Here is a 25,612-nt window from a genome sequence, read left to right on the forward strand (position 1 = left end):
AACCAAAGCTGTTGCTATCCCTAAATATATAACCTTACTCTTCCTGCATAATTCTGGCATGCACACAAACACATGCTCACTACATACAGATGAGCATATAGATAACCATAATTGCTGTTTCTCTTTATAAATACCTGTATTTATACCAATGGTATGTATAATAGATAGACTCATGAAATACTTAGCTCCAACTGCACATGCAAGAAGGGAGTTTATTAAAAGATGTTTTGGATTTTTTTGCTGTAACCAATACAATTTCACAAATGCCTCTTTGCAGCAAAATGAGTTCAAAGCCTGACTAAGCAGAGTCATCCTGGTGCTGTATATGCTTTTTTCCCCCTCAGCTCTGCATGGGAATTATGAGGGTTTAAACCCACATACACTGACTGGGAGATGTTTGTGTTTCTCAGAGCAGTGACTTCCATGACCGCGAGTAGCACGCTTAGTTTTCCACCCCGATACTATCTGATATCAAGTTTTGCCTGCCTAGGCTTTGCTGGGAGGATACTCTTTCACTATATGTAAGAAAGGCAGCCAAGTATAAGGGTTGAAGCAGGCACATCGTGACTTAAGCATGGTTTTGTCTGTACAGGGCCTGGGAGTTTGGCCTCTTTCGCTGCAGTGGTGTTGTCAACCTTTTAGAAACAATTATTTTCCCTGGTCTGATTTCCCTTTTGTTTTTCCTCCATAAAAAAAGTGAAAAGGATGTTTCATAGCAATCAAGCTTCAAAAGCCCTGACAGTTTTATGTCTGTGCTGTATAATACAATTTTCCACGGGTTCTACAAGGCCTGAGGTAATAATAAGTGAGTCGGAGAGCCCTTGGACAGCCAGCTAATGCAGTCAGAGCTGAGGAATCTAATTAGGTGTTACTCAAGAGCTGTTGGTCTGTTTCTAATAGACTGTAAGGGAGAGTTGTAAGGTAAAGTTAATCCAATTCGGTACGACAGTAGAAGGGATCAGGAGAGGCACAGACCCACACAGAGGGACATCCTTCATCTGAGAAGCTGCAGCCAACATTTGGGAGGGCAGCAAGTCAATCCTTGGGCTTCTGCTGCAGGTAGACCCCAAAGTGAAATCATTTGTAATTTTGTGAGGAAAGGTGAGCAAAGTCAAGAAACCACCATCCCACTCATACCTGCTACTTTTTTTACAGCGAGTTCATGCATTTTAGTTTTCTTTTTTTTTTGGCATATCTACCCTAAGACTGGAAGGCTACCCATGGAGTTCAAGATGCAGCTGTCTGGTGGTTTGTAGGAGGACAAGCACACATACTTGCTGACCACAGACACTTACAAAAGTATCAGTTGCCATTCTTTGGAAATGAAAGGTCTAGGGAAGGTGAAGGTTTAAAAAAAAAAGGAGCCTAGTAAACTAACTGTAGATGAGTAAAATAGATGTAGATGAAAGGGTTGACTATGAACTCGTGTATAAACTGGTACGTATGAACCAGTGCATACAAACCACTTTGTACTAACTATCCCTGTGATACAGACTCAAACTATGACTACTGAGAAAGAAAACAAAAGGTTGGGGTGTTTGCCACGTGCTTTCACAGCAGCTGGTACCACAGCAGCCCTGGCAGTGCAGGGGAGATATCCTTAGCACTGCTATATTGCCAAAGGGAAGGCACTCACTGGGCAATCACCACTGGGAGTGTGGGACATGGCATGCAGACAGGGCTGGGCCAGCAGATCCTGAAGTTACAAGTATTTTGGAGAGGGAGGAAAAGTTGCAGACAGCAGGCAAGGCACCAGCTACAGCATCTCGGTGTCTCGAGGCTGGCTGCTCTGGGCAAAGCATGGCAGGGGGGGAAGAGCAGTGTGAGATGTTCCCACACTGAAATGTCTGAGGTTTGGAAGGGCCTTTGTAGGGAATTATGTGTATTTTAATAGACAACCAAATGCATTCTGTTATTATTTACAACTAGGAATGAGTGTGCCATATGCTGAATGTGTCTTAACAGCCACCAAAGGAAGACAAGTATTTGCAGTATAAAACACAGTGCAGTGTTTATCCAGCAGAAGTTTCCCTCTCATCATGCAGAGTAAGCACTTGCTGCTGAACTGCCAGCATCTGCAGTACAGTAGGAAAGTGTAATGACTTCTCATCAATAAGGACTCAGTTATTGTGGGAGCAACTTAGTGAGGTTCCTGGGGGCTGCAAAGCAGTGTGGGCTCAGCGCTGATCACACATGCAGCACCCTCTGCCCCTCAGGTCCCAAGCCACCCAGATGAGATGCTCACAAAAATGCTTTTTGGGCAAGGGTAAGGGGAGCTGTGACCTCGAACACTGGCCTCTGTTTTTTAAGGCTTATTTTTGCACTTTGAGGGAGGTGCCCAAGCTAATCTGCTAAAACAAATAAATGAAAAAAAAGGTAATAATTTCATAACTATAAAGAAATCCAGCTACTTTATTCTGTTTATTCATGTGTGGCTCTGAGATTGGGGTATGTGACCTGTGTGTGGCAGTGTGGCAGGGACTGAGCCTTACAGGCACATGAAAACAGATGCCTCCCACACTAAGGGCAAACAAATGACTTCAGGCAGTAGCAGAGTGGAATCCCCCAACCTGCCTCATGCTGCACAGTAACTGTCTTCAAAAAAACCACACAAAAAGGGGCACAACAGGCTTGTGATCTTCTCTCAGTTATTTCATGCACATTTCCTCTTATTGAAGGAAGGCAGCAGCTTAGACTGAACACCACTGCTTGCCTGTGCCCCATTAATGAGTAGGCCCAGGTTGTGGCTGTTCTGGTTACACAGATGATGGAACAATGCCTTACACAGCACCCTCTCCTATGAAGGGTGTAAGGGCATAAGTCCTGCCTCACAGCGGTGGTGTGAGGCAAGGGGCAGAGTGGCTGCAACCACCTCAGCATGGGGCAAGGAACATGCAGCTCAGGTTTTAGCTCAGGAGAACATAGAGGTGTCAGCCAGCAGGATAAGCATTGCTCTAAATAAAATGCCGTATGGCAGGAACCAGCCATATAAATTCTGAATTAACTAGCTAAGGGGCATGGGAGAAGCACAGGCTGCTCAGCATCCTCCAGTAAAAGCATGTAGAAGGTCTGCAGTGACCAAGGGTCATCAAAAGGGTCCCAGCAAAAGTGGGATATTGAAACTAGACACCCAGATCTGGTGAGTGGATGGTGCAGCATCACACTGCAGTGTTTTTCCCCACAGTAGTGCAGCTCCCAGAGCTGCTGCAGCATGGGCAGGAGCAGTTTCTCAATACCTATACCCCACATGCCTGAGAAGTGGCATCTGCAATTAGCTCACAAGTCATCTTCTGGCCCTTCCAGGGAGGTAATTTGGACATAATGAAGATCTATAGTAATCAGATAATTGCTATCGATTGCTCTTTAGACATCTTGACGAAGTAATTAGGTGGCACTGGAAAAAAGCTGGAACTGATTCATTGGCATAACCGTAATCTCAAAGGTATCCTGATTTTGTTTCTTTTCCTCTAACGGCCAATAAAAGGACATTGTTTTAGCTTCGGTGTCTGCCATATGCTGGGATGGGGGCTTTTCTTATATGCTAACTAGCTCCCTGAATGTGGTCAGGAGTAGCTTAGCTAAAATGGACACTCTTTTATTCGTCCTGGGGTAGTATCCTTGTTTTGTGTGCCCACGTATTCCTTGAGCATTCTCACTCTGTGTGTGATTGTCTTTGGCCACATGAGACTTGTTGGTTGGATGGCTCTTTTAATTAAATATGACCAAGATGGGCTGTGTTGGTTTCTAACAGGGCCCATGTAGGTGCCTTTGTACTTGCTTCTCCCATGTGGTCTACAATTAGGCTGTTTGTAGGCAATATTCCACTGTGGTTTTATTAATTAAAGGCTTATATTTATTTTTAGCTTCAGAAAATGACCAGACTCTTGGCTCACTAGCTTTTAATTACGTGATCAATATTGCAGTAACCCTGAACCAACACATTCATATTCATATGTACAAAATGCTCGATCACAGTGTCTTGCATTGTTTTCATACCACCCCCTTTGATAGTCTCAGCACAGGCATCTGTTATCTCCTGTACCACTCTGTCATAGAGCATTTCATCAGGAGGCCACAAGGTGAAAGACCAGTGGTATGCACAGGTCCCATATCAGCAGGACCTACACCAATAAGAGTTTCCAAAAACAAAATAGCAAAGCTACCATTAGATGTCCAGTTTGATGAGCAATGGAGAAGACTGATCTATTTCTGTACTCAAACAGTGACTGTGTGCAAAGTCTTTGCATTCCATATAATAGCACGCAATTAAGCTTCTGATTAAGGACATGCAAAATAACACTGCACCTCCCAAAGGAGAGGTGCCTGCATCTCTGCTGGGCTGCTGCTGTATGAAGAGGGTGAGTGGCTTATACTCAGATCCACTGGTGCAGTTCCAGTTCGCAGGGAAACACAATGCCTGTGTATTTTTTTATCTATATTACACAAGTTACAGCATCTACAACAGACAGTCTTGAGGACTCAGAAGACCATTGTTCTGTCTTGATGAAACCTGACCACTCTTTTCTTTTTATCCCAATACTGCAGGAGGTCCTGCAGCTTGAGCGGCAGATGGGTGGGCAGCTTTTGGAGGAGCCCAAAGCTTTGCATTTTAAGGGAAGCACTCACAATCTCCGTCTGTCCATTCATGATATTGCCCACTCTCTCTGGAAGAGCAAACTGCTGGCTAAATACCAGGTGAGCAACACAAAACGTTCACATTGGATCCTAGCAGTGAGGATTACAGAAATACTGTCATGCACAGGTGTGTTTGAAAAACACCAGGTGCCAGGCTATATTCCCATGGACAGTTCTTCCCCTGGACCATTTGCATTCACAGTAGCATGGAGCCCACAGTCTCTGGTCACATAGTATCCATGCCTTGGTCTCAAATCCCTCTCTGCCTATACTTTTTTGCTTTCCTCCTGCAGGAGATACCCTTTTACCACATCTGGAGTGGATGTCAGAGAAACCTGCACTGCACCTTCACACTGGAAAGGTTCAGTCTGAATACCCTGGAGCTGGTGTGCAAACTCTGTGTGCGGCAGGTTGAAGGCGAAGGACAGATCTTCCAGCTCAACTGCTCTGTTTCAGAGGTAAATGACCTTTCCTCCCATTGCTACCTGTTTAGTGATTCCCATTTTCCTCCTGACTGCTGAGATAGACATAAAGAATGGATTAAATCATTGCTTTGTATCTCCTCTTGCGTTTTCCCTTAGTTTCTCTCTTCTGGAAGGAAGAATCGCTCCTTCAAGGGAGTGAGGAGAGCAGCCTTGGTCTCCCTGCTAGTGCTACCTTTCTATGTCTATGTGGAGGAGCTCTTTTCGTACCACTTCCTAATGCATCTCATGAAGCACTGCTTGGTCCTGTTTCCTATCAGTCCATGAGACCCATCATGCCTGATGTTCCTGGAGAAGGAGAAAAGAGAATAGGAAAATTTCAGTGCCACACGTTTCATGAGCTACTCCCCTCTGATCCCACATAATAGCTGCAGTGCAATAGGGAATATCAAATGGTCTAGTTGCAGTAAACTTCTCTCCTCGTATTTTTCTAGTGCTACAGATCCTGACTATTATTTTTAGGCAAGTTTTCTTTTGATGGCTGATATTTTCCAGTAGAAATTTTATCATAAATTTGGCAACATCTTTGCCAGTGCTATATAGAACCTGGAGAACTTTTGCTCCTTGGGGCAGTCAAGTTTGGGACAGAGACCAAGTAACACATTCAAATGTGAAGTGGCATTGACTTCAGTGAATATGCTGGTGGGTTTTATTCCTGGTACCCTTGGCAGCTACGAGGAGCAGACTCTCAGGCAGCAATTACTGCTGGCTGACTTCTGGAAGGGCTGTGAGACCAGAGACAAAAGTTACTTGTGCTATAGGGCCCTAATGTTGTGTGCTATTACCCATAACATCTGCTTGGTTAGTGGGTGTACAGTTACAGATTCATCTGGGGACTACACAGCATTAAGGACAGATGGTAAAACAAGCATCTTAAACAATTATTGTAATAAGTGCTGCATTGAGGTAATCACTAATTTAACCTCACAGAGAAGAGAAAGAACTGAAAGTAACTTTAATGAAATGCAAGTATACACTATAATCATCTTCAGCTGGTTGTGTGTAATATAGCCTGGTAATAGATTCAGAGGGAACAGGGTAATATTCTTGTCTTGTGCTGTGATCCTATCCATCAAGGATGAATAGAGGGAGTGAATAATACCACTGCTTTCAAGGCTGCCTCCTGCAAAATTGCTCCTTGTTGTTTACACCTTGTGATGTTCCCAAGCCCAAGCACGGGGCAGGAGGACCTTGGGCTGCCAAGAGCTGGCATAGAGGGTCAAATAGGAAAAAATCCAAAATCTCAGAGATTTGATGAGAAGTCACCTGGAACTTGGAAACGGATGATTATGTCTCTAGAAGTGTGGTAAAGACATCAGACCAGGCTTCAGGAAACCTTAGCTGTGGCACCTCACATTTTCTTCTGAGGTTAGGCTAGTGGTATCCAGCTAGTGGTTAAGGATTGCAGGAGTGTGCTGGCATCTTTCTTTATTGCTGGATCTGCCTTTCTGCCTCTGTCACCCTGCAGTAAAAATATAGTAACACAGTTTCCTGCATCCTCCCTTTATGGGCTTTCTTTTTAGTCCCCTGTAAAGGATGTAAGACTTCTCCAGATTAAACCATTTTATACTGGCTTTTACAGCGTCTGCCCCTGGGACTTCAAAAATACAAATGTAATGTATTTTTGAAGTGCCAAAACATGCACATTTGAAAAGCAGGAGGAAGACTGCAATAAAGGTCCCCCACCATTTGTTTCTGAAGCCCTCTTTTTATCTCCTGGTGTTGATAATCACACAAAAGTGCCACGGCGCAATGCCATGGATACCTGGGTTCCTTCTGTAGCAATCCTGAAACACCTGAGGCTGCAGGCCAGCTTTGGAGCCAGAGCAGCGCTTGTGTCCTTTGGCCCAGAATATAAAGAAAAGGTTATCTCTCTGCAATGCCCCAATCAGCACCCTACTGCTGCTTCCTACCTCCCAGTGCAGGTGAGCCTGCAGGCAGCAGCAGTGTCATAATTTTGCCTGCTCCTGGACAGCTCCTGCTGCCAGACAGTTGGGCAATAACTCATTGCTTGAAGCATTGGGGTTGAGGCAGACAGTCTGTGGTGCAGGGCCTTGAAACCCAAGTACAGATGTCACAATGTCACATTTGCAATGTTAACTGAGGACATTACAGTTAATTCCTTGGTTAGAAATTTCACTGCCTAAAATGCCTTTTCTATTAAAAAAAAAAGGAAAAAAATATCATATTTATAGAGTTAAGATAATTAATTGGTGTAGATAAAAGAATGGAGGCAAAAGATTTAATTTTGTTCATTGCTCATGGATACTGGCTCTCCACTTTCCATCTTTGAATACATTTGGAGTTGGGAAATTGAGGACTGCACATGACTGTGAGCATCTCCAACAAACTCCTTGGGGAGTTTGCAATGGCAGCTTAAATCAGGAGTTACCTGGTTTTAAGACAGTTTTAGATATTACAGGGCGTTCTCAACAGCCAGTTTGACACCAAGCAACAAGACAGCTCACAGAGGTGAAAACAAATTGACATTTAATGACAAGTCTTTAGCAGAACTGTTTCTGGCTGCCTGGGGCTGTGATCTGGATCTCCCTCATTTCTGCCAGAAAAGGAGACCAAATTGAGAAATAGATTAAGAAGCGTGAAGGCAGAACCAGCCATGCTTGCTGATTTTTCCACTGGAGGTGGGAAGTGCTGCACATGTGAGCAGCATTCCCACTGCACAGCTGGGCAGCCAGTCAGCATCAATGAGGTCTGGTGGGGCTTTCAGCCACCCTGGAGGACACCAACCATCTAAATTGGCCAGCTACCATTGTCCTATCAACTACCAAGCCTGTGGATGCTAAATCCTTCCAGGCCAAGGAAAAGACAAAATCCTTGCCCAGGAGAGCCACCTGCTGTTATTCCCAGCAGAGCCATGTTAACAGTGGTGTCATGGGGAGCCTCCCAGCTGGGAGGATCACATCAGAGAGAACCAACACCATACCTGCAGGGGACAAGCTGGCTTTGGAGGTGACTTTTCCTTTGAAACACTTGCTGCCATACTGCCTTTGAGCACAGCGCTGGCCTTGGGGAGGGGGGACAATGACTGCCCCCTCCTGAGCACATCTCTTCCAGCTCCATCTATTTCCAGCACAGAGTTGAAGCTGCATAAAAATGAGGGATCAGCTGGTGCCTGGGGCGATATTAACTGTCTGTCTGTCTGTGGTCTGCACAGCATCAGAGGCTTCAGAGAAGCATGGGTCTGCCAGGAGGATGTCAGCGTGTGAGCCTGGTGCTGGCTTGGTGGGGCATGGGGGGCTTGGAGAGATGCTGGGAAGGCGGTTTTTGTCAGCCCAATTCTGTTCTAGTAATAGCAATTTGCTCTGAAATGTGTTGAAATAATGATCTTTCATTATTCCTAGTAAGCGGTTAATTAAGCTGGTCTCAATTTTGTCCAGCCATAGTGATCTTCACCCACAAAAACAAAAAGGAGAAAAAAAAATCTTTTGTCTACCCAAAGTTGATTGTAAATATTTCTCTTTTCCAGCTGACTAACCTAAACACTTGATTGGCAGAGGGCTACAAGTAAAAAGCACTGCATCTCAGAGGATACAGTTCTACAATTGTCTCTGCACTCAGTAACAAAACTGATGGGTTGTTTGAGCTTTTTCCCTGTCTTTCCAATCTCAGGAACCTACTGGCATCGATTATCCTCTCATGGACTCAGCAGGCACCATCACCACCATAGTAGGGCCCAGTGCTTTCAGCATCCCCCTCCCGATAAGGCAAAAGCTGTGCAGCAGCCTGGATGCACCTCAGACCAGAGGCCACGACTGGAGGATGCTGGCCCACAAGCTGAAACTGGACAGGTGAGCAGGGGCTGCTTATGTGTGGTTGGACAGTGAAGTGCCCAGGGAGGTATGTGCAGAAGGGTCTTGGATGTCCCTCTAGGTGAGTGAGAGCAGGTGTACAGGCTGATCAGACTGACTGCACGGGGGATTGACACTTAGGTAGCACCAGAAGTGGGGATGGGTTGAAATCATATGAATTCAGGTAGTTTTCATGCAGCTCAAAGAAATGAGTTTCCTTTTGGCTCATTGCAGGTACTTAAATTATTTTGCTACGAAATCAAGTCCCACTGGGGTGATCCTGGATCTCTGGGAAGCCCAGAATTTCCCTGATGGCAACCTGAGCATGCTGGCAGCAGTTCTTGAAGAAATGGGAAGACATGAAACAGTTGTTTCTTTGGCAGCAGAAGGAAATTACTAATGCAGCCTTGGCGTGAACAGGAAGGACAGACGCAGAGAGCAGTAATGCCCTGTTATTGCAAACGAGAATTGAAATGAAAACCCAGACCAATGAGTTACACAAGAGACATTTCAGAGAAGAAAGCAAGGAAGCAAATAAACAAAAAAACCAGCCCTGACCTTCACACATGTTCTCCTTGTACATTATCACAGGATCAAAAAGAAATCATGCAAAGTTGTACCTTGAAAATATAAATCAACATAATGTTCCTCTCGGCTTGGCTGTACGCTGCTTGGTACAGGATTTTACAGTTTCCTAGGAAACGCTTTTTATTGCTATCCAGATATATGGATAAACTTTCTTAACAATCCCACTTTCTATGGATGTTGTTTACATCAAATTCTGGACAGGGGTAAGGAGACTGTCCATGGCTCTTTATATTTTTTGTTTAAAGCCATTCTAGACAAGGCTATGGACAGGTGGTTGTGGCTATTATTGGTTTCTGGTGAATTCAGATTTTGGCTACAATTCTGCACATTGGTTGTCTTGCAATGATCCTCCTGTCATCGTTCTGTTTCCTAGACCTACTTGTAAGAAAAAAAAAAAGAAAAAGAAAATCAGGGTTTGAGAGGTGTGCATCTGGAAAGCAGGTACTCTGGCTGATAAGCAGGAACACAGGTAATGTTCCCTTCCTTTCCCGAGGCAGCCCCACTGAGCCTGTGTGGAGAACAGCTATAAGATGGTGGGGAATGCAGGATCTGAGTTAGTTTTCAATTCACACCCTTTCCACCCCTTTGCTATATGAGGGGGCCAGATATGCAATTCAGAGTGGTTGGGAGGGAGGGGGATAGAAACGCAGAAAAAAATAAAAGAGAAAAGTTACTATGATAATTTTTTTACTGATTAGTATCTAGTGCAAGGATTATAATTACTATTATTATTACCATTATTACTTTATTTCTAATTTTGTCAGCAACAGAATGAATAATTTCTGATTTTATGGAACCTGTTGTCCCTTTCCTGAAGGTCTTCTAAGACATGTCCTTCTATATGCCATCTGCCCTTCCCTTTGTCAGCTATCATACTCCTCCTCCAAAGTCCTCTGCCAGCCCACACAGGTTGCTCACCTTGTGTTAGCATTGCTGTGCATCATGCTAGACGCAAAGGCAGTATAAACTGGTGACACTCTGCTGAAGTCACTGATCTGCACTCACCAAGTATCTGACCCAACACCCCTCCCTGGGATGTTTTACACCACCCTGGTGCTTTTAGGTTGCTCCAAGAAGCAGTCTTGTCCCAAGGTGGCTATGAACCAGAGGCAGCCTCCCAGTCCAAATACACATGGACCACTGGTTCAAGACCACAGGTGCAAGCATGTGGAGGCACTGACGTTGGCCACCTGATTTGCGCATCCAAGGTGGGTCTTCATATTGTTTGCTTTGTTGTGTAGCGGTCTAAGAGCCAGCAACTCCTGTTTCTTCCCCACAGAGCTGCAGGTACTCACTTTTACTGAAACCCACCACCTTCAGTAATGTTTGCCATGGTTGGGGTTACTGACAGTCCAACCCTCTGCTAGGCCATCTGTGTGTGAGATGCACTTGGTGATCTCCACGGATACTCCCAGGCTTTGCTGCAGCCTGTGTCATGTGGGTCTGTGTAGGGCAATGGAGCAGTGAAGTTGAAATCCCGTGGGCTGCAGTTTGCTGCCTTCACTGTGCTCCTGCCACCACCGCTGCCTAGTCAGGGAGCTGCAGGTTCTCACTGGCTGACCAGGAGATGTTTGTCCCTCTAGGCCACCACAAACAGGTAAAGTTCGAATTCTGCAGAAGGAGCAAACCAAAAATGGTCGTCACTGCAAACGTATTTTGTGTTCTGCTCAGTGAAAAGACTGACTCTTTGATACATGACAGTGAATAGGATTGCTGTAGTTTTACTGCCAGACTTGTCTGTCCTCTACTTCTCGCACAAAAAGCCTTTCTTCCGCAGCCCACCCGCTCCAGGTTTCCAGCCAGGCCCTGGTTATTGCTTTTGTGCACACATACATGCCCCGTCCACATACGTATTCCCACTCCGTATGCTTCCCGTGACTGGAGTTGGCTTGTTCTCTTTTGTGGTCTTGGTTTTGTTTTCCCCAAGGCTTTCCATATTGCGCTTTTGAAGGTAACTTTGAAAATGTCATTGGTCAAAATGAAAAGAAAATTTAATCTGACCTTTTTTTCCATTTGACATTTCCGTAGGCTTGGCACCTTTTGTTTCTCAGCTCCCTGACCAGTAAATAAGGTCAATCAAAACCAGTGGGGTTTTGATTGACCGCTGGGCAGCAAGCACAAAAAGTTCCCTTCCTTGTAAGAGGTAACTTGGCAGTTTTCCAACCAGCATTTCAGTGAAAACTGGAGACCAGAGGATATACATTGTAACTTTCAACATCTGTGTGTGTTTAGCCTGTGTAAACCCCACCTTCTCTTAATGTGGAGATGATATGGACATCCTTTCAACAGCCAACCATCTTCTTTTTCACCTTGGGCATCTGATGCAGCCCATTGCAATGCTAATGTAAATTTTACTTTCAACTTCAAGAGGCTTGTACTGGGGCTTTCAGCTCTGCCCTTTCTCCACACTTTTTACTCACCTTGGAGCACTAAAATAGGTCTCAGCTTTTTTTTCTTAGTTTGTGCTTCTTCATCTTTCCCATGTGTCCTTCCTTCATGACTCTGCATCCAAGGTGGGTGCATGAGTTGAACTGTCCTTTGACCCTTTCCCATCTTCAGCTCAGTCTGTGTTGGCTGATCCCCAGGCTCACTGGTACTCCCCAGCTCTCAGCTTTTGCCAGGTGGGCAGCGTGTGCACCCTTCTCACTGGGGTCATACCGGTGACACCCAGAAAGTGTCTCATAGTTATCTGTATTGCTATGAGTGGATGCTCCTTTTACCAGCTCTCTGACCTACATTCTCACACCTTCTGCAAGAAGAACAGATGAACAACTTTCTTAAAGTATTCTGGGGCATTTTCCTTTCCCAGCATCACAGTAAAGAGGATTTATTGTGAGGAAAAATACACACTGATTAAGAGGAGCATCCACAGAGGTGGTCAGGAACATAACCGTTCATCACTGAACATGACTAGGGCAGGAGCATCACCATCACTGGGTGGTGGAGCTGCTCTTCTTCCGCCCTGGCTGCTCAGAAACCTTCTGTCACCTGCTGCAATCATGAGCTGGATGGTTTCTTCAGCACCTGCTCCATAAGCCTTTGCAGGATCCCAGTGTGGCACTGTGTCAGCTGCCCCGGCCCTGACAGGGCAGGGAGAAGGTTCCTCCATAGAGTCACAGCTCATCCCAGCAGCTCTACACTCATTCTTTGCCACTGCTGCCAAAGCAGCTCCCACTTCACCTCACACTTCCCTGCATTAATTTTGCCCAGCTTTTTCTTTTTTTCTGGGGGTACAGCAGTGGCCAGGTGTGCATTGTGGGAGAGGGCTCTGGCAGAGGCTAGTGGTATTCACCAGTTAGCATTCCAATTCTGCTGCCCCAAGGAGGGAGGGTGGGAAGCAAGAGCAGCCAGATCCGCTCAGGGTATTATTTTTCGTGGGAGAAAAACCAGCAGCAGTCCCTCGACTTGGATTGCATGGACACAGTGCCATCTTGTGGGGCTGAGCAGTGGCTCCAGTGTGCTGCTGCCACCACGGCGAGCAACTTCGCGTGGGAAAAGGCTTTCCTGTGGGGTGGCTCTGACAAAGACGTTTGGCAGACAGAACAGACTCTTAAAAGTTGTTGTAACATTTTATGTCAGGTAAGCACATCTGCTTTAAAAGAAGAAAAAAAAAAAAAAGGCTGCAGGCTTCTTATCCTCCAGTTATTGCTATTTTTTAAAATGCTTATTGTTTTAGTTGTTCACCCTTGGCTCTGTACCCGAGCAGTCTTGCTGCTCTCCACGCCATCTCTTCATTACATGTTGATTGCTAGCGCTATAAATAGTATATATATTATATAAATATATATAAAATATCTACTGACTTCGAGGAAAACCTTTAATTTCCGAGTAAGAACCATTTATCGGAGGCAGTCCTTTTCATCTGATTTTTTTCTTCAGTTCTTCTTGTGTTGTGTTCTTGTAAAGGTGACTGTCAGTGTATAGGGTAACTTTGGGGTTCGGTTGGTTTTTTTTCCAAAATTTCTGATGGCATTTGGATCCGCTGTATCTCGCTAAACAGTGTAAGACCTAAATGCTGTTTTACTGAATCTTGAAAATTTTGCAGCAGTGAGGGTCTCCCAATATTTGCTTCCATGGGAGACCGAGACTTTTTTCCATCTCGCTGGCAGAAATGCAGACACTCATGAGAGACATGTTGGAGTCTGCAATACCCACAGAGCAAAACATGTCTTTTCCTTGGGTTTCTTCCTATTTCTGTTGCTTACATATAGAATAAATGTATTTACATGCTGTAAGCCCGTCATTGTGGACAGTGTCCTAATGTCTTGTATTGCTACCTACAATAGTTTCTTTTTTGTTCTCCTTTTCTTCTTCTGGGGATGGGGGTATGGGAAAGGGAGGGGTGGGAGGGCCCTTAGACCATTGTATGCTCTAGCCAAGTAGTTACCACAGCTCTGAGGTTATTTTTATACACAATGATACTGTTGAGGTTTGCTTGATTTTGTGTTTGTTTGGTTTCTTTAATCTCATGTCTATGACACTTTACTGTAAACTATCTTACTAAGTGTTCAGAAGTCTTTTCAGGTATTACTCTGGCCTCATCTGGCCATGAAGTAACTTAATGTTTGCAGGCTGGCTTGCTTAATACCAGGCAGTACAAAGATGTGAGTGGTTTGTGAATGGAAACCAAACCTTCAGCCCTTCTCCCACAGGGACTCCAATGAGTTACTGGCTTTGGGGTAACCACCGCAATCCATTCCTAGCTTGCATGTGAAACCTTGAGTTCAGAAAATGAGCTGCACTACAGATTTTTAAATGCTGGAGCATGTATCTCAGACATCCTCTGAAGTGGGAATTTAACAGAAATGTGAAGAGTGTGTGTGTGTGTGTGTGTATATACACATACAGACAAAGGGGAGAAAACAAAGGACTACTGCTGGAGGCTTTTAGCTCTGATGTTAGTTATGGGCATCCTCTTATTACCAATTTTTGCTTGGGAAGGGGAAGGTTAAAATTCAGTGCTGTATCATCACTGCAAGGTCAAATAGGCAGTATATCAAAAGCCAACACAGTAAAAACTGGCAAGTAACTGGAATTGGACTTGAACCAAAGCCACGGAAATGAGCCCTCAAGTTTGGTAGGTCAAGCTCCTTGCTTGAATAGGAGCATTTAGTTTATTTACTTACTTGTCCTTTAAGCTTGACACTGCTCCCTGAAATCTGAAAATCCCTTTATCTGAAAGTCCTTTGATAAACTCTCCCTGTACAAAAAAGCAGTGATAATCCAGTGCTCCCACAAACCTCTATCCTAAATAGGTATTTCACTTTTTCTGTGGTGCTAGTTAAATGTATTTAGTACTAGTTTGGTCTCCTCAACTGCTTACAAAGCCTGCTTTCTTCTCTGAAAGCATCCCATGTCATGGCATGTGAGTACCTTCTGGATGCCTGTGAGGAAGCAGGATGTAATCAGGCAGGGCCCTCCCACAGCTACGAGGTAGCTCTTCGAGCACTGGCACTCTGGTCTCCAGCTGCCAGCTTGCAGCTGATGGGACAATAGCCCCTAGATGAGAAAAGCTTGCACAGCCCTCAGAGCTTCTTTGGCTGCTGCCAGCTGGCTCTTGCTACCACTTGCCAGTAAATTTGGGAGCTTGCACAATACAAATAAAAAGCAAAATCAACCTGGAAAGTAAACAAAATTAAGGAGGAGAGGCAAAACACTCTTCTCCCATAGACCTTCCAAGGTACCTTGCAAAAACACCTGAGCTGAGAGCCAATAACCTACTTTGAAGTAGGGTGTGTAACACAGCTGAGACAGAAGTTGTGGTATTAGCCGGCATTACTCTTTTCACATATCTGCATGGTAGACTTTATTTGCTAAAACATATTCTGTTTGTTATTGTTGAAGAGTGAAAAAAAAAAAGTTAAGATGGTATCTTCAGTACCTTTCCAAAGCAAAGAAGGAGGGCCCATAGGAAATGAAACACCTGTGCAACCCAGGTGTATCACATTTCTCCCTCCTCTTCCCATGTCACAGCTCTACCAGGGTTCATGGGATTTGTTTTCTTTGCTATTCAGATCTGGAGAACTATTTTGGTTTTGATTTCCCTATTGCTGTATCTTCTATGCAATTCCTTTTCTAAAGACTGACTTACTACAGGAGAAGTGCTAGCCATTGCATTATTTGTATTGCTGTACAGTGGAGGTGTGGTTTACTAGTTCTGAGTGTGCCTCTTACCCCCCTCCCTTTTTCTCCTTCCCTCTGTTTGTAAATGCCTGCATTTATTCTGTCAGCCTGACATGTACAAAGTGTAAGAAAGAATTTTTAAACAGGTAATAAATTATATTTATAAGCAACTGGAAAAAAAATGCACCACTACCTTGTGTTCAATTGTTTAGTTCCTGGAAGCTTGGATGGAAAGTGGAGTCTTTTATTTAGTTTCTTTAAAAAAAAAAAAATCTCCTCAAAAGAAATGTTACTGCACATAAGAACTCCTTCTGATGCACTCTCCTTCAGAAGATATCCTTCATGAAATCCACATGCCTGTGCAGGCTGTTTCACTGCACTTCATAAATCCTCATGCTTCCTCATGCTGTTTTACCTCAGCTGCTAGAGGGGAGCTCATCCTGGACAGTTTTCCTGGGGTTTGCATTTCGTGGCCAAAGGTGGAGAAAAGCAACAGGTAAGAAAACGCATCCTTTGCCTAAGAAGTAAAATAAATGCCACTTGGACAAGGTTATTTTGTCCAGCAATACCTGCTTATGTCATTTACCTTGAGCCAGGTGGATACAATGCCCAAACAGCGATGTTCACTCTTCTTGCACCCGCTCCCCATTGTCAGAGATGGTAGTTGTTTCTCCCTGGCCTTGTTAGACCTATTGGGGTCAGTATAAAATTTCTGGGAGTGCAAGAGGCAATTCCCCAGCACAGCTGCATGCTGCTTCTCTCAGCTAGGGTGTGGGGTGACAGTGGGGAAACGGGCATCTCTTACCACCAGTCCCTTACCTGCAGGTCAGCCCCAGGCTGAGGAGCCCACCCTGCCCATTATGGAGGTGATACAGGAGCCTGGGCACTGCCAGAGGCAGCATTATCCCATCCCATCTTGTCCCACCCCATCCCCTGGGGGTGCAGGGTTGCCTGCTGACCCTCGGAGTGTTGCCATGCTGAGCAACACTCAGCCCTTGTCCCCTCACACGCCAGCCTCACAGTGCGCCAGAGAAATGTGCTCACTCGGTAGCTCTCCCTGCAAGCAGCAAGCCAAGGTTAAGTCCAAGCTGAAGCACTCCAATAGCATATGAAGCCAAACAGCACGCAGCCCAAAAGCCAAGAACTTGCAGACAAATGCATTTGCCAGGTTTGTGAGACCCTGCAGCCCAGCTGGAAAAGCGCAGACCTTTAAAAACCCATCCCTGGCATGCCTGGATTACAGCAAGCTATTCCCGAGGTGTAAGGTAGTTTTATTCTGTATTCCTCCTGTTGCAATGTTTAACGTGAGCTATGTGGCAGGCAGAAGACAACTGCTCAGGCTGTTCTCCCTGAGCACAGGACAGCTAATGCTTCTTAACAAAGTGTATCACTAACACAAGGCTCCTCCATCTCCCATGCAATCTCTGCCTCCTGGCTCCTGTAACTTATTGGCTCTCAACAGGCAGCAATTCTTCACAGGACGACATGCAGCCTCACGGTACCAGCTCATGCAGTTGTCCCTTGCAGCTACTGGGGACAGAGCTGGGGACTGGCAGGTCACCGAGCCAAGACCTGACACCATATGAAATACTGCACATTGCTCATTGTACATCGAGCATGGCACAGAGCTGTGACCAAGCACCAGTGACAGGTTTACTCCATCCAAAAGCCACCAGGCCTTTGGGAACATGGAGGGAAAATGATTTGGTTTTTTATTATTATTTTATGATTATTTTCTCTGTTGTAGGAATAGTTAGATTATATATGAAGCTTGAAGCTATGATGTGAGGGGAGGATCTGTATCCCAAGGGACAAAAGACACAACTTTGGCTACAACGTGGTCCAGCAGCTAAAGAGAGCTGAGCTGCAGACAGGGCTGGTTTCTGCAAAACTGTGCCCATGTTGGACAGTTGCTGCTTTTAGATTTCTTGGTGTCTGTCTGTCTTTCCCTTTACATACTCAGCCTTCACAGGAGACAAGTTCTTCTTTGTCCATCCCACCATTCCCACCCTGTCCATGTGTACTGCCGAATTTCCTTTGGTTTCTGACACCCCTAAGGATTGGTGTCTCCCATAGCGTGCAGTCTTTGCATTGCCCCAGCAGTTCCCTCCTCATTTTCAGGGACTTATCCTTCAGGTACCTGACAAGTAGCTGTTCTTCTTGAGACTCCTGGAAGAGTCTGCTCTGGTGTTGCTACCTTTGAAGGTGGGACTGCAACTCTCCTTCCCAGGAGAGGCACGGTTCAGTGTGTTTGACAAGGAAGCAGAGCTCCAATTTTGGCAGGGGACAGTAGCATGACTGCCAACCTTGAATGGAAGGGAAATAGTCCCAACATTGCTTGCAGTTGCAGACGATACACTAGTAGCTACCTAAGTCCAAGGCTAAATAGCACCTAGCAAGGTGGAGAAGAAAGAAAATGACAACAGAGCCTAAGACTGCCCCAAAAAGCCATACTTAGAAAGTTAGGCCAGGACAAAGCAAGCAGGATGGGAGGAAGAAAGCAGCTGCAGAAACACTGATCTCAGCAGCATGTTGGAGAAGGGGCAGCCCAAACAGGCTGTGCTGGAGCAACACATCGCCTTCAGCACCATGCAGCCAAAGCAAGCAGAAACAGACCTCAAAATATGGGATACAGTAACATGCCAGGGACAACTGCAGCAAGCACAGGGCTTTCCCCACCTGGATTTGGCCAGGTCAAGGGAATGCAGAAATGTTGCTGAAGAATAATTGCAATGCTCTGCCACTGATCACAGATGGTGTGGGGCAAAGCAGGAGGGCTGCAGGGGCTGCATGAAGGTGGCAACTAAGGGCCAATTGCTGTTTACATACTTCTCTGAAAATAACCAGCAAGGCAATTAAACTAAGAAACACTGAGCTGAATCTGCAACACAGCACCGCAGAATGAGAAGATGCTCCAGCTGTAAGTACGACTACATACAAATATCTCCCTACATGTAGTGGTATACATGATCCAATGTCTCTCAGTATTAAGCAATGCCATGTTTCGGCTGATGCTGTGTATGTAGGTTGGAACTTTCTCACCTGAAGCATGGAGCTGAGAATTCTATCTTCAGCCTGTGCACAAATGACCTCCTGTGCTTGTGCTATTAAAAATAGTAGTCAAAATTCATAAATATGTGGCAGAATGAAGGGGGATCTCAATAAAATATTATGCAAATGCCAAATTTCTATAGATTTACATAATCAGCCTCAAAATGCGAGTGACTGCTCTATTAGTGATAACACTATTTTAATTACTATTTTTCTCTTCAGTGAGTTGTGAAAGGAGTGATGCTTTTTTATGCCAGTGGAAACATATGCAACTTATTGCTGTTTACTTGTTTGCTCAGAGGAAAAATCTTATAAAAATAAAATAAATAAAATGAAGCACAGTCAAAATAATTTAGCCAGGGATATGAAACCCAAAGATAGTGCTTTTCAAGCACATGAAAAGGAAATAGAAGTAAAAGCAATCTCTGTCATGGGGAGATGGAAACAATTTTATTTGGGGGGAATGTTAAAACAACCATATACAATTTGAACAAATACAACGTAACACAGTTTGTTCCCCAAGTTTTCTAATTACAGTATTTACAGGTTTAATAAGGCACTGGTTCTCAAAAAAGAACACATATTAGTTTCTTAGTCTTTACATTGTCAACCTTTTCTTTAATAGAAATAACTTTGTGCTAGAGAAAGGATAGCAGTTGCTAGATGGCATCTCTCTTCCTTTTTTTAATTTCTTCTCCCACTTACCTATGCCATCTTACCTATGCCAGTCAGAAACTAAACTAAACTTCCTTCAGTGATTTACATTTGAAAAGTGGATTTCTAGACCTGTGGGCACTGAAGTCACAATTATCTTCACCACTGACTTCCAAGCCCTCACCAATGCGCACTGTGAAACCACCCAAATCTGGAATTGACATTAAAAGGCCACACCTGGCAAAATAAACATATAACCTGTAGTCTCTGTACATGCTGAAAGCATAATAATGACACATTGAGTGTTACAGAAAGTCAGCCATGCAGGCCGTAACTCGAATGTCACAGTGCTAGAACAAACAACCTCCACACTTGCCTTAGGCTGTTTCCTGGCCTTAGAAATAGCCCTTTACAATACCATCTATTACAGTGGGTAGGAGATTTGAGGGCAAAATCTGGCCTTTTGAGTCTTGATAGAAAATAGGCAGGCACTAGTTATACAACTGCAGACTGTTTGCTTTCTCAGTGTGTGTCTCCTCATATATATATATATATATATATATATTTATTTTCCTATATAGCACTGTTGTAGTGATTTGTCATTTATGCATTTTCATAAATAAATATTATGCTTTATTTAGTGCTTTATGATCCATAATAGTTTACTCTTAATCCACAATACTGGAGCTATTCCAGACTTGCAACTGAATATATATATATATTTTTACATATATATATATATATAAAACACATAAACTTGGAACATTTAACATACACACTTTATGTAACCTATCAACCAGTATCTTAGATCCTTTTCTCTTGGACCAAAAAAAAAAAGCAAAAATTGCTCAGAAAACCAGCGACTGGCCCTTTCTCTTGCAACACACTGAGGGCAGGTGCCGGGGCATGGGCATGCCTCATGTCTGCCAGCGGGCAAAGCACCCTCCGAAACATTTCTCAGGAGAGCCATGATAATTATAAAAAAAAAAAAAATCTGTTTCAGGAAGGTAGAGGTGAAACACACCTAAACACAGGAGGTAATAGGCATCCCTGCTGTGTGACTGCTTACCTGGGACCTGCAGGGACCAGGCTCAGCGATCGACTGAGCCTAGTCCCAGCTGCTGCCAAAGTCAGCAGTCCCATCCGCTTCTTCCGAGCTGAGAAACCTTGGTTATACAGAGCTGTGCTGGCGTTTATGAAAAGGAGTGAAACTAGAAACCCCATGGCTCCATTTGCTAAGACAAAAAAAGGTGAAGAGAGGCTGGGCTGTCCTCATTTTGGACCACAAATCTCGAAGCCAAGGCAGCCAAGGAGTGGAGCAAACTCTACTCTCAGCTTCAGAAGCATGCTATTTTTTAAGGACAGGAAAACCATCATCACCTCTCTTGGGGTCAGGATTTGGTGTACTATTTAACTCTCAGAGATTTTCTTTTTGTATTGCATTGCTTGGCAGTTTTACGCAGGGAAACTGCACTGCAGAAGAAGCGCTCTAATTAACAAAAATCCTCTGATTAAGCCTTTTGACACCTATAATCATGGAGGTCTTGCTGGTTTTCTTGAACCTGCGCATTTTCTCTGTTAGCTTGAAAGTATAAAATGTTAATTTTTCCAGCTAGAAATACCTTTAGGGAGCTGTGAAACTAAACCCCAATTATATACCTACCTACCACAAATAAATCAGTTTTGTCCAAAAAGGGAAAAAAAAGAAGCATTACAGAAGTGCTGAGGCTAAATCCAGCATGGCAATTATTTCAGTTCTGAAATAGGCTTAGCATAATCAAAGCAGCATTTGTAAGGACTTATTTCAATATTAAGCTGAACACCATCTAGTGAAACAGGACATAGGTGGGCAAGAAAATTTTAAAAAATAAAATAAGGGTAAAAAAGGGTAAACCAGTAACTCCCACATAGCTCAGCTTTAATAATCTGATGAAGAACAGAACCTTTCCAAAGAAAACACTTCACAGGGAATATTTCACCTCTCATTTCCCCTTGTGTAGTATTAGCATTGCAGCAACTGCTGCAACCTCAGGAAGGAGGAACAAGGAAAGGCAGTAATTACATTTCCCATTGCTCTTCTCCCCTAAAAGCTTCTCTTGCTTCCTCTTGGGAACTACGATGTTACGCAGCCCCAGCTTGGCAGCCAAGCCTGTCACTACTGCACGGTGGCTGCCAGAGGTATGGAGGCTGCTGGAAGGCCACCCAAAATAGTAATGCAGATGAAGCTTGAGCCAAATTGTTAGGTGTCTCTCACTACAGCAGAAGAAGTGCTGGAGGCAGGTGCCCACTGCGCCCGCGGTGCCCAGCTCTCACCACCCGCATAAGTCTCATGCTCCTTCCCTGTCATTTCTTATGACCATGAGGCACCAGGTATCCTTACACTTAAAGAAAAATTATTACCACCCCAGAGATGGGCATTTTTGAGTTTTTTAACTTTCCCTTAAAAAAAGGAATAGAGATTATATTTTTTCCTCCACTGTGGTTGTAGATGGGTCCCTCACTTTTACACAAATGAAAGAGCAAGTTAATAATTCCTTCTCACAGGGAACTTCCTCTTACCCAGCAGTTGTTTATGTGTGTCACAGCAGTTTCAAATTCACCAGCAGATCCAAATATGTACTTCATTTCCACTCACACGCAAAGGTTTTTTTGCAGTGGGGGAAAAGAAAGAAAAAAAAGAAAAGCCAAGAAAAGGGGCACTTGTTTATCATCATGGCACTATCCCCATCAGATTTCCTGGAAACACAAAGAGCTTCTTCAAACAAGTCACACTAACCATATTCATATAGCTCCCAATTACCTTAAATGAAGGATGACCTTCCCTGGCATAGGCCACCCCACACCAATCATGGCAAGGATGTAACTGGGCTCCATCTCTGTACTGTGAGAACCACTTGCACATGAAAGGTTATGGAAAGTTATCTCTACAAATAGGTGGCTTTTAAGACAGTCTCCATTACAGCTCCTCTGAGCTACACAGACTCACTCACCTTTTTTTTTTTTTTTAATTGCTGGAGTGCAATAATCTTTTCATAAATGAAACAGTTGGTTTGCTTTCATTTTCAGCAGTTCCCTCCAAATTTTTTTAATGTAACAATATACATCTTTTTTACTTCTAACCAAAAGTTTTATTTTCATAAAATTTAAAGCAGTATCTTTTTTAAACAATCAAAATAATAATAATAACAATAATAATAATAAAATAATAAGTGGCTTTCATGGAAAGCAACATGCATAATCTTAAACCAGTTACTAAAACTGTATTTCCCCATGTAAACAAGGGCAGACAAGCCTCTTTCGATCTCACATGTCAAAATTTGGGTGATTTTTGCAAAGGATAGTCTCTTCAAAACTTACAGCTGCTCTTAAGCATGATTCTGTTCAAGGTACTTATTAGTGAAGACTTTCGATACCTCTTCAGGACTTCTGCCTGCACAAGAAAGTCCGTTTCCATGGGCCTCCACAAGAGCTGCCTCTGGCAGAGTCAAAGCTTAATGTCCTGCGACTCTGACATTTTGGCAAGTGTTTTCTTGACCCGCAGGGCTGTGAGCCGGGAGGCAGGGTTGTGAGCCCAGCACTCCATCATCAGCTTCCCCATCTGCCGCAAGCACTGTGGAGAGAAGCAGGAGAGAAAGTCCCATCTGGATCAGTGGAAGAGGAGATTGCAGTTGTTGGAAATGCTGAAAAGCTGAAGGGAAAAGGTCTTTTCCAAGGGCAGATGAAAAAAATACAACATGCTGGCTGATGGTGCCTTCCAAAAGCTTTTGTTTTCTGTATATTAAGGAGAGTTCTCCAAATATGAAAATTACTCTTATAATTTTTGACAAGCTATAGTCTAGACTTGGTTGTACACTCCATAAAAGCCCTTTTCTTATTTCCCCTTTCCCAAACCCATGCAGTCTGATCTGCACAAGTGTGGCTCTGTACAGTGAGCCCTTTGCTGCACAAATTTAGTGGAATTTGTTTTCCTCAGCCAGCAATCAATCTCTGGGTTCAGACCAGCACAAGCATGAAGCATGCAACTACAGCTCCTGCCCAGCCATCTGTACTGTGAAGTCCCCTACAAGCACCCAGCTCAGCTCTACACTGTCCTACTCCATCCCTTGCTCACTTCTGAAACATAGCCAGATCCTCCTCTGACTCCCAGCAACAACTCCCTCGCTGACAGCATCTCAGCATTGCCTTTGACATCCTGGAAAAGCAGCACACGCTCCTGTTCTGCCTCTACCACCTTCTTCCAAACATAACGCACCACATAAGCCACTGCAGCCACGTGATGACCCCACAAGCCTATGGATTTATGCTACCTGAAGTACTTGCTTGCTACAATAGGAAAAGAGAAGTTTTCCATCTCATCCAACTTGCTCTCGGTTTTCATGAGACTTCTGGCTCAGAAGCAGTGCAGAGCCTGAAAGGCATTACACATAAACACCACCAGCAGTGCCCAGACTAGCTGAACACATTTCAGATTACTGTAGATTTTTATAAATGCATTTTTGGTAATACACAAGCACTGTGCAATAACAAATTTACCTCCTATTGCTGGAATGCCTGAAGAGGGATTACCGAGGACACTAACCAATTAATCAAGAACAACAAGCCTCCCCAGTCCTCAATATGTGTGGTGACAGACCAAACACATACTGCACGCCACCCCACAAAAGCCCTTCCCAGGACTGCTACTAACAGAGCTTCCTCCAGTGTTTACAATCCCAGTCTGAAGACTCAAAGGGATTGGGCTAGGGAGAGGATGAGGCAGGTGAGTTTTGGTTAGATCTTCCCACACTGGCTGTTCCACAAACCCTCAAGCCACCAAGAGAGGTTGCTTCATTTTTGCCTCCCATTCCCAAATTGCCTACATCTCACGCCCCCTAAATCTACCTGCAGAATATTCATCTACATGCTGCTCTTTCCAAACAGCAGCTGTCTTTTGTGACTGTAGAAAACTTTACAGCATTAAACTATACCAATTAACATGTTTAATGATGCCCCCTCCACAGCATCTCAAAGAGCCATTGGCAGGTTTGCCTGTGGTACCTCAACTGTTCATCTCTGATCCCACAAGCACACCTTTGCTTTGTTACAGATGCTGAGAAGGGAGAGTTCAGATACTCCCCCACCCCTTTCACCTCCTGATTTTACAATGGAAAGCATTTTCTGCCTACTACATCTCCTTTGAAAGGCCACTTCTGTAGTCCTCTTTGCTAAAATGCAAATAGGTATATGAGCACTTTTTTCTGTAAGATGTAGAAGGGTGAGCAACTGGTGCCCCTCAGTGCAGCCCAGCTACTGTAGTCAGTGCTATTGGCCATCAATACCATAAGTGAAATGTAATATCTTGTGCTCATGTTAGCACAAAATCACAGTAAAATTATGTTTCCAAGCCTGCTCCCCTGTGATCACAGAAAAGCTGTATGCTCATTTGATTTCAAAGAGACAAAAGACATTTCCTTCTTAAAAAAATAAAATAAAGGAAGAAGGTTGGAATTACAGCCCAAACAGCAGTACACACTGAAGAGGCTGCTAGTATACCAAGTATGTTGCCACTTCATTACACAAAATAATTTCTCTTACAAAAGAGAAAGTTTTGGCTAGCCACTGAATTGATGCCTTTAATGCCAGGAGCAGAGAGCAAAATGAATGCAAGAAGCAAGCAGAGAGACTACGAAGGTCTGACCACAGCCTGCTATCACTGTGGAATCTAGTAGACAGCACTTGAGGAACCTGCTTGCAAATACGATAGGCTATGGCCCGTGGGGCTCTGAAACCTTCAGTGGGGCTCTCTGAGAAGGTCCTGCTCCTGCCCAAGCCCTGTTACACTGTGACTGCTGCTATCACCAGTGGTAAATGTCCTCCTCCCTCAAAATGATGCAGAATTGGGTCAGTCTCACTCACTCGCTCTGATCAAAAACACAGACTGCATATTAAGAGGGACAATACCTCATCACTGCTCCATCTGTTGGGAAATGAGGGGCGTAGTCTCTTGATGCACACAATCTCCCGCATGTCCTCATACGAGGGGTCGCTGGGCACAAGGTCATGATATGGAAGCTGATATTCCTCTACTATTCCTGAAAGAATCAATTAGTTGCCCGTCACTTGCAGAAAACAACTTCCACTGCCCTCTTCCCCTCTCATTTTATAACAGATTGGCCATACCGTTTAACAGTTAGATGTACTTCTCCTTAAAAGGATTTCCCTGCCCTAGGAGTTTATTCCACAGTCAAGTTCCAATGTAACCACTGCCATGAAAAGACTGGCCAGGTATCT

General features: G+C 44.2%; 2 protein-coding genes and 1 long non-coding RNA gene across 3 annotated transcripts in view; 1 reads left to right on the top strand and 2 right to left on the bottom strand.

Annotated features, from left to right (window-relative positions):
* The window catches only part of UNC5C (unc-5 netrin receptor C), a 176,538-nt gene extending 164,573 nt beyond the window's left edge, over positions 1-11,965 (top strand). The window contains exons 15-18 of the mRNA XM_018073520.1: positions 4,546-4,695; positions 4,929-5,093; positions 8,748-8,926; positions 9,161-11,965. Of these exons, the coding sequence (XP_017929009.1) occupies positions 4,546-4,695; positions 4,929-5,093; positions 8,748-8,926; positions 9,161-9,326 (660 nt within the window). The 3' untranslated portion in view covers positions 9,327-11,965. The remainder of the gene's footprint in view (positions 1-4,545; positions 4,696-4,928; positions 5,094-8,747; positions 8,927-9,160) is intronic.
* A 3,987-nt stretch (positions 11,966-15,952) lies between these two features.
* LOC108642534 lies at positions 15,953-16,563 on the bottom strand. The gene is made up of 3 exons (XR_001922651.1): positions 16,457-16,563; positions 16,224-16,326; positions 15,953-16,090 (listed from the first exon to the last, which is right to left on the bottom strand). It is a non-coding gene; the product is annotated as an uncharacterized LOC108642534 (long non-coding RNA).
* A 5,994-nt stretch (positions 16,564-22,557) lies between these two features.
* The window catches only part of BMPR1B (bone morphogenetic protein receptor type 1B), an 84,470-nt gene continuing 81,415 nt past the window's right edge, over positions 22,558-25,612 (bottom strand). The window contains exons 10-11 of the mRNA XM_008925654.3: positions 25,283-25,413; positions 22,558-22,952 (exon numbers count right to left, since the gene is read on the bottom strand). Coding sequence (XP_008923902.2) covers positions 22,827-22,952; positions 25,283-25,413 — 257 coding nt within the window. The 3' untranslated portion in view covers positions 22,558-22,826. The remainder of the gene's footprint in view (positions 22,953-25,282; positions 25,414-25,612) is intronic.

The sequence above is a fragment of the Manacus vitellinus genome, unplaced genomic scaffold (genome assembly GCF_001715985.3).
Source record: "Manacus vitellinus isolate BGI_N305 unplaced genomic scaffold, ASM171598v3 scaffold_0_pilon, whole genome shotgun sequence".
Lineage (NCBI taxonomy): Eukaryota > Metazoa > Chordata > Aves > Passeriformes > Pipridae > Manacus > Manacus vitellinus.